The sequence below is a fragment of the Dreissena polymorpha genome, chromosome 16, assembly GCF_020536995.1.
Source record: "Dreissena polymorpha isolate Duluth1 chromosome 16, UMN_Dpol_1.0, whole genome shotgun sequence".
NCBI classification, from domain to species: Eukaryota; Metazoa; Mollusca; class Bivalvia; order Myida; family Dreissenidae; genus Dreissena; species Dreissena polymorpha.
Window position 1 is genome coordinate 3936381 of NC_068370.1, and position 13853 is coordinate 3950233.

At 34.5% G+C, this 13853-nt stretch overlaps 2 protein-coding genes across 5 annotated transcripts; one reads left to right on the top strand and one right to left on the bottom strand.

The window, feature by feature from the left end:
- The first annotated feature begins 2454 nt into the window (after positions 1 to 2454).
- On the top strand, positions 2455 to 8303 carry LOC127862197 (uncharacterized). 4 transcript variants are annotated; one of them, XM_052401207.1, is made up of 8 exons: positions 2455 to 2703; positions 4051 to 4154; positions 4413 to 4532; positions 4721 to 4797; positions 5185 to 5452; positions 6371 to 6510; positions 6661 to 6855; positions 7418 to 8303. In XM_052401207.1, the coding sequence occupies exons 1-8, from the start codon at positions 2530 to 2532 to the stop codon at positions 7639 to 7641; spliced, it is 1302 nt and encodes a 433-aa protein (XP_052257167.1). In that variant the 5' UTR covers positions 2455 to 2529; the 3' UTR covers positions 7642 to 8303. The 4 variants fall into 4 exon arrangements, with proteins under 4 accessions (XP_052257167.1, XP_052257169.1, XP_052257168.1 ...); XM_052401209.1 differs by having other exon boundaries at positions 2569 to 3938; XM_052401208.1 differs by having other exon boundaries at positions 2569 to 3934.
- A 100-nt stretch (positions 8304 to 8403) lies between these two features.
- LOC127862195 (uncharacterized) lies at positions 8404 to 13348 on the bottom strand. The gene is made up of 5 exons (XM_052401206.1): positions 13166 to 13348; positions 12688 to 12825; positions 11845 to 11990; positions 10969 to 11075; positions 8404 to 10255 (listed from the first exon to the last, which is right to left on the bottom strand). Exons 1-5 carry the CDS (start codon positions 13279 to 13281, stop codon positions 9374 to 9376), a joined length of 1389 nt encoding a protein of 462 aa, XP_052257166.1. The 5' UTR covers positions 13282 to 13348; the 3' UTR covers positions 8404 to 9373.
- Positions 13349 to 13853: the final 505 nt, after the last annotated feature.

Below are 13853 nucleotides of genomic sequence, written 5' to 3' on the forward strand. Positions count from 1 at the left end.
GAAAAAATAAGCCAAAGTTGAATAAACATTTAAATTAAACGATTTATTTCAAATATAAATAGTACTATCGAGATCTAAGGATCTTATAGCCTCTGAAAAAAGGTTTTATTGTGTGTTGAAGACTCCTAAACTATGAATGCTTTTTTTCTATAAAACTTTCGATAATGAGTGGTCTTGTATATTTCCTAGTGTAGTTATTTTCACAAGCATCATACTATTAAATAAACTGTATTTGTTAATTCCATACTGTCGAAAGTTATTTTAAGGGACGTCTATAACGTGTTTTAGATATGCCATGTTGAGTTACTGTTTGTAATAAATTTTGCAAATATATACTAGACAACCATAGACCATATCACAGTCGTTTTTTGGTGAGCTTATGCTATTCGACCGGTCAGTTTTATGACAGCATTTTTATCCGGTCTAAAGAAAACATTCATTTCCGGCTTATATGATTTATTTCCGGTTGGTTATGTTACTATTCCGTGCGTGTTATGTCGTTTACATTCGTCACCTTACACAAAACTTTGCAAACACAACAAGTTAAACATAAATGTATAGACTAATCCATAATTTTTAACTACATATATATAATACATTCTATATTATCGATAAACATCGTGCATAAAACGGTATGAAACAGCAGCACTATGTCTATTTTTGATTTTATAAATCAGCAATGTGTGTACAAGTTAGGTCCTTACCACGCCTTGTGTACCAGCGCCATCAGTGGAGGGCTATGCATTAGGTGCTGTAAAACACAAAGGCTAACCTAAATTGGTACAGTCACAAGCATATATCATTGTTGCTTCCTAAAATGGTTTCCAGAATTATCAACAACCACGTTGAACAGAGGTATTTGGGGGAAACTATGCATAGAGTATTAGCGTCGTCAAACATATAGATACAGACATATAGATACATGTTGCTTACTTATAGTGGTCGAAGTATTATGAACGATCGTGTGACAAAAAGGTGTTGGTGCTTTATAACATAGTGCCATTTTGTTTACACAACTGTGATTCACTGTGGTGTTTAGGATTAAATTTACACTAACACTGTTTTGCACAAAGGTACGTGCATTCAAATATTTCTTATGTGTTGAATAAAGGAACAAGAGCTTTAAAGTAAATTGCTACTGTGTTGCCACAAGTATTCGTGTTTTAAATTATATTGAGAGGCATCAATTATGCCATTAATGTAGGATGTGTATAAAAGCCATGCACAATTTTGGCAGGTAAATATTTTGTGTTATAACACACTAGTTTATATATCAATTGTTACTGTATTTGTCTCGTTCAAACATCTTGACCTTTATTTGTGTACCTGCCACAACACGAGGGATCTAGCTTGGCGTCGACGAAAAAGGAAAAAAATATCCTTACAGTAACCTAACTCCTTCGTGATTACTTTAAACATATGACAGGGGTAGTATAGCTGGTATTTTGACTTTGGCAAAAATGTTGATAAAAAGACAAACAACAGACAAACAACACGAGAACGTCACATTAAACCTGGTGCGTTTTAAACGCAGCAAGAAAATATATAACCGAATGCTCATGGTCAGTTGATTGAAAATACTACAATTATAAACTATGTATGCATTTGTGTTGTAATCGCTGAACGGTGCAGGAAATTATCTACATACGTGATGCTTTAGTGTGGCCTGAAAAGTCATATGTGGGCAGATCGAACTCTGTAAATAAAACATTGTAACTATTGTGTTAAAATAATATATGTTAAACCCACAAGTTGCCCATTGAACATGAATAAAGAACAATACAATCAAGTTCTACAATACATAGTACTGTTTTGAGAATGCATGACGTGTTCCGAGTTCAGCTTATTAGAGCAGCAAGCAGATGTTTGCTGATCAAACCCTTTTTACGTTTTCGTGCGAGTGGTCTCATGTTGTGCTAATGTACAATTAAATATACGTGAATTTATGTGAGTGTTGTGGTATTACCATGGGAGAGTGTACATCATTTTATACGTAACGATATTTTTATTCGTAATGTAAATTGTCAAGATTTTAAATGCAATGTCAAAACACTAATTTCAGTAGATTAACCAGATTGAATATGACACTGACATATATTGTATAACCGTGTAAATTTGAATTAAAAACAAATGTAGACTACTTTGCATAAAAAACACATTCAGAATATTTAGCTATCGGAGTCACTTTAAATGAGAGTCCCGGTAAAGCTACGGTATATAAGAAAACCGGCGCTCTGCCGGAACGCAACCGGCATTCACCGGGGCTCCGCCGGGGCATTGTTGGCGACGGCCAGGGTGAAACCGGGGCGTTGCCGTAGCTCTGCCGAGGTCTGATGCCGGTATAGACACGGTGAGTGCCGGCGGTGTTACGGTATACCGGGGCTCTGCCGGTACGCTGCCAGGACGCTGTCGGCTTTCACCGGGGGTCAACCGGGGCACTACCGGCAACAATAGGGTATGTAAGTCTCGTCATGTGACCACCGATATTTCACGAGATCTCCAACTTCCGGGTACATACAAAAAATCAGAATGGCTATATCAATAATGTACTGGTCTAACTACGTTGAATCGCACGTTAAATTAAGTCGAAAGAGTGAAGCATCGGTTGAAAGCGACAGGGTATTGAAATTCTTTATGGACGAACTGCGTGTAATCCGTGCCAGCGTCCAGGCTTCAATGAAAAATACATCATACAATGTTACGGTTAGTTATTAGTCCAAATGGGTGCTGGACGTTTCGTGCCACTACCAGTTCGTGCCACTGATATTTGTGTAGGAGGGCATTGGACGTTTCGTTCCACTGATATATAAGCGGATAGGTGTGAAAAATACCGTATAGGTGTGAATCATAACGGGTAACTTTCGCACCTTTGATTGTAACATCTGTTCAATGTTAAATCAACATTGTTTTATTTCAAGATTATTTATTCATTTTAAAAGTATTCTGCGATTTCAAGATTTATTTTTAATTACATGAACAAAAATGTTTAAGAGTCAATTTACATGCTTCTTATAATACATTAACAATATCTAGATTGATAACATAAATATATTCAAACATTTTCAATAAATTTACATTACCGGTATATTATTACAAGAAACGAAACAAGATTTACTATACTCTTTTATATTATACATTAACAATATCAAAAGGGAATGCATACATACATTTTAACAATATCTAGATTGATTACATAAATATATTAAAACATTTTCAATAAATTAACATTATATTCATTACACAGTTTGAATCATCATTAAAGCGGTGAGTTGTTTACTAATTGGTTCGAGTCGGTAATTCATTGTTTGCTAATAACTTAAAGGCACTTACCGCAAATTGATAGTTTGTGAGTCGATAGTAAAGCATAAGCTTTTCCTACAAGTAAAAGACCAACTTCATTTTATTAGGTCTTTATTGAATAAAATGTATTATTGTTCATTTGTGTTATATTATTATTTATGTATATAGTGCATACACATGAAGCATAAAAAATAACAGCACTTCATGTTTTATATTTTTTAAACATAATGAACTATGCACAAATATTATTTTATTTTATTTTTACATACACATACCCGGTACACATGATGCATAAAAATTAAAAACACTTTATGTTTTATATTTATTGAACATAACGAACTATGTACACATATTTGTATACTAACAATAAATCATTTTATTTTTGTTATTTATAATTATAATTGTTAACATTGTTGGAATTTTCTACATTAATGTACACCCCAATATCATTCACACCTATATGGCATTATTCACACCTATCTGCCTATATATTATCAGTGGGACGAAACGTCTACCCCTTTTCCACACAAATATCAGTGGCACGAACTGGCAGTGGCACGAAACGTCCATAAACCGTCCAAATAATTAGACGTAAGCTACCCCGCTTATGCAAATCGACCTCATATTTATAGGAGTAGGTTAGTTATATACATCCGAATTACTATGACAAAGTAAAATGCTAATCGTACTCGTAATGGTTTAAACACTATTTATTTTCTCATTCTGATTTTGTTCTATGTTTTTCATTAGATTCACCTTGAACCAGAGGACAATGGCGTGATACAATCATCGACGTGTCAGTGTCCAATGAGGGAATTCAAATGTCATCATGTGGCTGCTGCTTTACTGTTTGGGTAATGCATAAAATTACATATATTTGTATTGTTTATGTTTTAAACATGCTGTAAATATACTCAGAGAAAATAATTATCTGTTTACTAATCATGATACTTTTTTCAGCTAACAATTACATTTGTAAGTTTTTCATAATAAACACAAATATCCTCACAGGGAATGTAGAGGCAAATGCTTATGTGTTACTATAAGTATTAATTATGTCTTGTATGTTTTAAAGCTTTTAAAAGTTGTTATTAAATTAATTCATGATACAGATACAAGAGAGCGAGCAAAACTGACATTAAGTGTTCCTGGATCAAGCGTCCGAAATCCGCACCACCCAAGAAAACTGTGACGATGGCTGAAATGTATCCACCAAATCAGCCTGGATACAGGTAAAGAGCAAAAGAATTTTAAAATGATTAAAAAATGTCATCTCAAAGCTATTATTTTGAAATAATAAAATTGTGTACTGTATATAATTCTTTTTCGAACCATCCTAGATCTATTCATTAACTCATGAGAATAATTGTTTTCATAATTATTTTTTAATGCAATGTACCTTTTTTTACTCGTTACTCAGGGCTCTAAACAGATCTGTCTCAGATGATGACAGAACTTTTATTTATAAACAACTTGGACAGTTGGGTCGCTTTACAGGTTCGCATAAGTGGTCCCTGTTAGAATGTTTTGTTCCTGTTATCATGATTTTTTCCTGTTAGCATTTTTGGTTACTGTTGAGCGGTTCCAGTTAGTATGAGTATTTCAGGTATGTGCTTTAAAGCGTTTGAATATATATGTATATGTTAAGCAATAATTTTCACGTAAAAAAAATATGCTGTACAAATAGTGAGATATTACTTATTAAGCTATCTCATTGGCAATTATGTAGTTGTGATAGTATGACTTATAAATAATAATTCCAAAAAATCCTTGGTATGTCAAAAATTATCAATACTACATGGTCTTGTTTATTAAAAAAAAAACATGAGCATTATTTTAATGGTCTTTTGCTAATATTTGACCTGTTCTTTTTTATGTTTAAAGCTCTGCATTGGATTATGGCAGAGGAGCCACAGACACCGGATGTACCAGTGCCTCTCCTGGATGACTTGATGATCCATCCTGAATATCTGGGAGCTGAGGACCCCCGCACATGGCTGAGACGACAGTTGCTGGTGTCGCACGAAAAGGTCAACCAAACAGCTGCAGCAACTATTGGACAGAGGGAAAATGCCTTATGGGCAGCTGTTCGCAAGTTGAGATTTACCGCCTCTAACTTCGGACATATCTTGTCAGCGTTTGACAAAAAAAAGTAAGTGCTAGTACATATTGCTATAATTTTAATATATATGACGCACATGTCTTCATTTTATGTGAGTTAATATAAATTTAAACTAAGTGGTCAATATGAACTTCTGATACATGTTTCTCGACATTACAAAATAGACTTGCTTTACTTTTTATGCCATGTTTTTAATGCATTGCAGTTACTTATGCTCGATTGGTCATTGTCGGCTCGGATACTACTTACATTTACCCCGGGTACTCTTAAGTATACTTGCATGTACCCCGGGTACAGTAAATATACTTAAACATACCCGGGAATTTGAACGCTAAATCGGTCGTTGTTGACTATTTTTGTTAAATTAATTATGTTAACATAAGTGCCTATTTTCTGTTAAATGGCCTATATATCATCGAAACTCATACTCAAAAAGCATGGTGATGTAGTGTTTTTTTAAACCCATTTATTCCTAGTGGACTATCCCATCCTTCTAAGTTGGATCAATTTATTTCCAAAATTAGGGATGTTAAGTATATTTATTTCTATATATTAAGCAAACAGCGTAGGCCCAGATGAGACGCCGCATCATGCGTCGTCTCATCTGGGTTTACGCTGTTTGCAATGTCCTCTTTTCAGGACGCTAGACATGAATGGGTTAATTGAAGAGAAGTTTGTTTAAGATAAACAATATCGTTTAACGGTATCGGTAGCATTTATGACGACATCAGATTTTGGGCAGGAAAACAACTCGGGTACAGTCTAAAATAGCCTGGGTATTTTTAAGTATATTTACCGTACCCGGGGTACATATATGTATACTTAAGAGTACCCAGGGTACATGTAAGTAGTACCCGAGCCGACAATGACCAATCGAGCGTTACTTATACTGTTGTTTAATGTAAATAAACATACAAGATAAATAAGTGTTTGTATATGTTTTTCAAGACTGACAGTGTCCTTGAAAAAAAGACTTCTGAGCGCGTATAACCTGGAAAAAAGGGCACCTGTGCAGTGGGGGGTAACACATGAGCAGGTGTGCATAGCTGAATACTGTAAGGTTGGAGGAGTCGCTGTACGCCCGACAGGCAAGTGAAAAATGTGTTTTTTATAAGTTTGAATTGATCTTTAGTTGTAATAGAATTTCATAATGTGCTTATTCAGCTGTTAATGCAGTTATGCTTTGTAATAAAAGTAATTTTTAAGGTCATATCTTATGTTCTATCATTTTATTACAGGAATTTGGCTGCATGAGTCTGGTGTCTTGGGTGCATCACCAGATGGTTTTGTCGAAGGCGTGTTTAGGGGTTTAGTTCATCAACAACATGGACAAGCAACATGTAGTGCAGACATCATAGAAGTAAAGTGCCCCTACACTGCCAGAGACATGACTATCCAGGAGGCGTGTTCATCTATCAAGGATTTCTACCTAGGTAAAACTATTATTTCTACATTTTCAATGTTGTAATGCATTTATAGTATAAACAATTAAAAAATATGCATCAATTACCCATTTTGCATACAGCGTGCAATTACATCCATTCCTATAATTAAAATCAGTGTGATGTAAAAGATGGTCTTGCTTTTACAATCTCTTTATGTATATAACACTACTACAGGGATTTCAATAGATTTGTGTAAACCAGGAGTCAAATTACCCCATGCTTGACTTTTTCGGGGGTCAAATAAAATAATCAGGGGTCAAAAAATGAAGTTATCTGTTCCTGAATAATTTTTATATAGTCTGTAAATGTTGTTTTGCATATACTAAAATGAAATACTATGCAAACAATAATTGTATGATAAGAAATATATTTTGAAGTTAGTTTCTTTGTTACATTTGTGTCAAAATGATGCTATGCAGATTATTTGCAGGAGTCAAAAGACCATCAATTTTAAAATCAAAAGCATAAAAAAGCATGATTGTGCTTCAATTGAAATTCCTGCTACTAGGTTACAATTGCCTTCTTACACATGGATGCATACTCATTTCAGATCAATCTTCTGATGGACGGCTTTCCCTCAAGCAAGCCCACAACTACTGGCATCAGATTCAAGGACAGCTACACATAACGGGAACTAATACATGCGATCTTGTTGTGTGGACAAATAAAGACTTGCAAGTGATCAGAATAGCAAAGGATCATTTGTGGTCGGTCAATCTGTCAAAAATGATTGATTTTTATTTTTCGAGCTTTTTACCATCACTATACGAATAAAGGTTACATTAAATCTGAGATGTTATTACTCCAGGACTCCAGGGGTCAGTGGTTCGATCCCAGTTGAGGACTACACCTTTTGTTTTTATTCATCTTTTTGTAACTGGAGCTTTTTAGATCCAAAGTTTACATTTATCAATGTTAAAGCATTGAATGGCAAACTTCAACACGTGCCAAAATCTGTGAAAAGGCCCCTTTGAAGAAATATGTTAATACATGTACTACCAATTAGTTGGTTATTTATATATTGTTTATATAAAGATAACTGAACCATTTTGTGACAGTACAGATATTCTTTAATTCTACATTTTCAGCAGAATGTTGTTTTTATGTCCCCCAACACTATATTGGGGGACATATTGTTTTTGCCCTGTCTGTTGGTTGGTTGGTTTGTTTGTGCAAACTTTAACATTTGCCATAACTTTTTCAATATTGAAGATATCAACTTCATATTTGACATGCATGTGTATCTCATGGAGCTGCACATTTTGAGTGGTGAAAGGTCAAGGTCATACTTCAGGGTCAAATAAATGGGGACATAGTGTTTCACAAACACATCGCTCGTTTTCATTTGTTCAAGTCGTAAGTAATGCATGCTTTTCAACAGCAGCTTTATCATGGTCAACTGAGTTGCCATAATCAATAAAATGTAATTGTTTTTATTTGTTTCTTTGTGTTTTATGCCACCCGATAGGGTTGAATATACCAGTCATACTTTCCATCTGTTAGATGTTTATGAAATAAAAATACAGAACGACAACCAAATGTGCATGATTTGTTATTTAAACAACACACACAAAAGTTCATAAAAATACAAACATTCCATATACAATCGGCATAAGCATATGCTAAAATTAGAAATACAAACTATGCCTCCGATAGGGTGGAATATACCAGTCATACTTTCTGTCTGTTAGATGTTTATGGAATAAAAATACAGAACAACCAAATGTGCATGATTTGTGATATAAACAATACACACAAAAATTCACAGGCATACAAGCATTCCATATAAAATTGGCATAAGCATATGCTAAAATTAGAAATACAAATTGCCAACTGAAATGTAATAACCATTCATCCACACTGTCTTCAGAGTGTTTGAAGAGGTTTGCTCCTTTCAACTACTATGCTAGCTAGACTGAAACTTGCCTCAGCAAAGAGGATCAACTCTTTATGGTACATACAAGTCACAACTAAATCCATTCTTTTTACAAAAAGATTTAGGAATACAGCATCATTTACACGAAATATTGTTTGAAGGAATTTTTCAGGTACACAAAGTAATTCAAGTAGTTTTCATCCGATCTTCACCAAACTTGGTCAGAAGTTGTATCTAGATGATGTCTAGATCAAGTTTGAATATGGGTTATGCCGGATCAAAAACTAGGTCATTGGGCCATTTAGTGCGTTTTAAACATTCAGCATGTTGTCTGCTCTCTTATTCAAGTAGTTTTCATCCAATATCTTTACCAAACTTGGTCAGAAGTTTTATGATCTCGCCGCAAAGTTTGAATATGGGCCATGCTGAGCCAAAAACTAGGTCATAGGGTCACTTTGTGCGTTATTTAACATTCAGCATGATGTCCGCTCTCTTATTCAAGTAGTTTTCATCCGATCTTCACCATACTTGGTCAGAATTTTTTTCTAGATGATGTGTATGTCAAGTTCGAACATGGGCCGTGCCGGGTCAAAAACTCGGTCATTGGGTCAATTTTACTGTGTAAAAGCTCTAGTTTGAATCAATTTCATATTTATCTGCTATTTCCTTTAAAAGAGGAGCCTGAAGATTGACAAGACAACAACACAATTGAAAAATGTTTGTCGATAAATGTCTGTATTGTGCAGGAATATGATCTAAAATATCATAATTTTTTATCCTTTCGTTTGCCCTTTCTACATGAATTCGGCTCCTTCCAATTTTGAAGCAAAGTAAAGCTTCCTCTTTTGTGAAATGACCTTTACTAGAAAGAAAAGGAGGAATGTTTAAAGAAACTCCAGCAGGAAGTTTATCAAAAATATTGAAGCCCTTATCAGCCAAAATCAAGTCACCTGGTTTAAGTTGCTCTAATATTTTCGAGTGATCAACAATAGCTGCATCTGATGTAGAGCCTGGATAAAGATCTGAACAAAAAACTAATGCACCATTTGGAGCAACACATGTAACAGCTTTTACAGTATGTCTACTTTTATAATTACTATAAGAAAGTGTTTGATGGTTCATGTTACAAGGAACATCCTGCACAATTTCTGTAGCATCCATTGCAATTCTTGCAGAACTAAAGTCTTCAAATGACTTCGGCATGGATCCCTTGCATTTGAGTTGGCTTGGAATTCCTACTTTAAGTAAAATTCCTTCAAACAATATTTCATGAAGCACAGAAATATATGTATTTATAATGTTCGAAACAGTTCCTCTGCTTGTATCAAATCTAACTGCCAAATCTAAGTCCTTACAATTCAGACGTAATTTCATAAGGGTGATTAATAGTTGATCCTCTAGGCTGAAGCAGGTAACAGTCCAGCCAGCATAGTAGTTGAAAGGAGCTAACCTCTTCAGAACACCCACCAGGACTTGGAAGACATCCACAGGAAAAGATGTGTATAGCAGCATCTGAAATAAAACAGTGTGACATGAACATATTGAGTTGTGAGTGAGCAATGTTTTAACTGTGGTAGGAAATAAAAAGGATTAGATATGATATACAAATAAAGCTTTTTAATACAAAAAACATTACATTTGTACTCCACTGACTTTATTCCATATTTTGTGTAACAAAAAATCATTCGGATTCAGTGATATAATTATTCTATATGTTCCAACTTAAAAAGAAAAGCAATTAGCTTATATGTATACACTTATAAGTATACAAGAGATGTGTTCATCAGAAACACAATGCCCCCTACTGTGCCGCTTTGAAATATTTTATTTATTTTTTACCTTTGACCATGAAGGATGACCTTGACCTTGAACTTCCACCACTCAAAATGTGCAGCTTCATAAGATACACATGCATGCCAAATATAAAGTTGCTATCTTCAATATTGCAAAAGTTATGGGCAACGTTTAAGTTTTTTTTCTTCGGAAGGTCGGACAGACTGACATACTGACTGACGGACAGTTCAACTGCTATATGCCACCCTACTGGGGGCATAATAAGTCATTCATATACTTGTGCACAGTATCGAAATGATGGATTGTACCGAATTGCAAATGGAACAACAATTACAAAAAAAGAAACTTGTATTATATCCAGAATGAATGAATGATATATGTTGTTATGTATTTTTTCATTGAGTACATTTTACAAATATACAAACAAATACCTTATCATTGTCACCAATAATGTCCTGAACCGACATTTTGGATGGGCGCAATTTCATGCGGCCAAGTTCACCCTCTAGACGGGCTATCTCCCTTTCTAACTCTTGAACTGCAAATAAAAAATTAATGAAAACTTTTATTATTAAGATGTTGCTGTATATTGAATGTAAATCAGTGATTTTTACACCCAAGTCCTGCATCCTGTAATCACAAAAACCTCTAGAGATGCAAAGTTTCGAATTATGTGGGTCCAAAAAATGCATTGAAATTTCTAAAAAAATAATATCGTTTAATCATTGGACTCATTCTTTCATTTCTGGGGCTCATAGATTTGCCAGTTATTGAGTCCCAGGACTCAGATTAGAAAATTTGTAAAAAAAAAATCACTTGTCACGAACACTGTATTATGTGAATTTGGATTAAGACATCAAACTGAGAATGGATATCCTTTTAGTGATTTTCTCAAACAAAACTAATCATTTAAGATCTGAATTTATTTTATCAATACTTCAAGCTTAAAAAGCAATTTTCCATGACTTTTTCATTAACAGTGATTGCATTTTGATCATTTTCACTGTATTTTAAAACTGTGTTCATGCGCGGCATGGACACAGTCTTATTTTATGAGGATTATAATAAAAATTCATAAAAAATCCAGTTTTGTAGTAAAATCAATTTAAATGAAGCTATTATATATGCAAGTATCTATTTTAATCATAATTTGTCAAACTAAATAAATACAACATGTAAAAATGTATATTATGCACAGTTGAAAAAACACAATTTATTCCCAAGTTGATGTCTTATTCCAACTTCACATACTAGAGTGTTCGTGTGAGTATTAAAGTAAGCATAATTGAAAAAATTCTGTAGCATACTAGATTTTGTTGGTAGTTCAGCATCAATGTCATCATAAGCCCTGTAGTCATGCGTGTAATAATTATGGTCCTGGGAAATTGTAGTAACATCTACTGGTATGCTTTCTTTCACATCTTCCCTTTCCTTCAACTTCGGCCTTTTGCATCTGTTGTAAGAAAATAATTAATATAGCAAAAACTGAAACTGAAGAAACCTTATCAGAAGAGAAATTATTGTTATTATCCACTTCTTTTATAACAGAATACCAACTATAAACATAAAATAAGGACATCTGGGATCAGCACCATTGAATGGTCAATGTGAACCATGATTTAATACTGTTTTTTATGAACATATACTTAGTACATTCTACTACAAATTCTTTACTCAAATTTAAACTGTTAAATAAAAAATTAATTGCTTATGTTAAAAAACAACAACAAAAATATAACATGTTATTATAAATATTCTACACTTTTTACTATGATATTTAAAACAAGATATGTGTTTGTCGGAAACACTATGTCCCCTTTTGCGCCGCTTTGAAGCTATATCTTTGACCTTGAAGGATGACCTTGACCTTTCACCATTCAAAATGTGCAACTCCATGAGATATACATGCATGCCAAATATCAAGTTGCTATCTTCAATATAGCAAAAGTTATTGCAAAATGATAAAGTTGGCGCAAACCAACCAACAGACCAACCAACCAACCAACAGACAGGGCAAAAGCAATAAGTCCCCAACTATAGTGGTGGGGGACATAATAAAAACAGAAAGTTAACTTGAACAATATTTTGTTCCGTATATAATTTTAGTACTTTAACAATATTTTGTTCCGTATATAATTTTAGTAATTTACCTTTTAGGTGTGTTCATTTCTTGGAAATGTAGATCTTTCTTCTGGTATTCAAAAATGGTTGGGCCATTTTCTTTCTTGCCATCTACAAAATGACAACTGCATATCCGGTCATTCCCGTTGACAGCTCTGTCCGCTCGTCTGGAAATAATTAATTTCGTTTTCATTACGTATGATATTGGTGTAAATAATATCTGCAACATTCCATTTGATATAATCTTTAAACAAATTATAATGTCATAAAATGTGTTTTCTTGTTAATGGATACATGTTATACCAATCAATTAACTAAATAAACTTAACCGTCTATGATTCAAAACATATGCTTCAAACTTGATACTTACTCTACAAATATAAATGTTTAATGTATGTAAACAAAAAAGTTGGCGTAAACAATCCGAAACGTATCATATCCGAAAGCGTTCACACTCGTCAAGGGTAAACAAACTGGTTTGTGATTGTGCAAACAAAATCACTATACCTGCATCTATCAACCCATTTCTTCTTCTCCTTTGGGTTTATGGGGAACCTGAACAGACTACATGTTCCATTGCCCCCAGTCCTGTGCACACAATGAATGGCAAAGCAATACACCATTTCAATGCTATAGCTGACGTACCCGGAAGTTCAAAAGCGAAATTGAAAGTAAACGAGACTTACATACCCTATTGGGGCTATGCCGGGACGCTGCCGGCTTTCATCGGGGCACTGACACGACAACCGGGGCTCTGCCGTGGCTTCACCGGGATAAACCGTTCCCAGTCCGGGTTGACCGGAACTCTTCCGGGCTGTTGACCGGCTTCAACCGGGGCGGCAACGGGAAATAGTGTGACTGCATTACAAAAAATCCGAATCATCCCGGTCCTCGCCGGTCAACCGGCGTTAGCAAATCGGGATGGACCAGGGCTCTACCGGCAAAAGTGAGACTTGGGCTTAAGTGGATTTTCTTTTGAATACACATTACAAAGGAAGTATGAGAGTTTTCCTGATCTGTTAATTATGTAATAGAAAGCTATTTTAGGCTATTGAAAGTGATTAATTTGACGTCAACAATAACAGTTTTTTTGTGCGGCCATGTTGTTTTTGTTGTTGTATATCTTCACCGCCCATGTAGACAAACCTCTACCAGATCTGTAGAGTTGAACAAAAGGTTATCGTTCCCACAACCA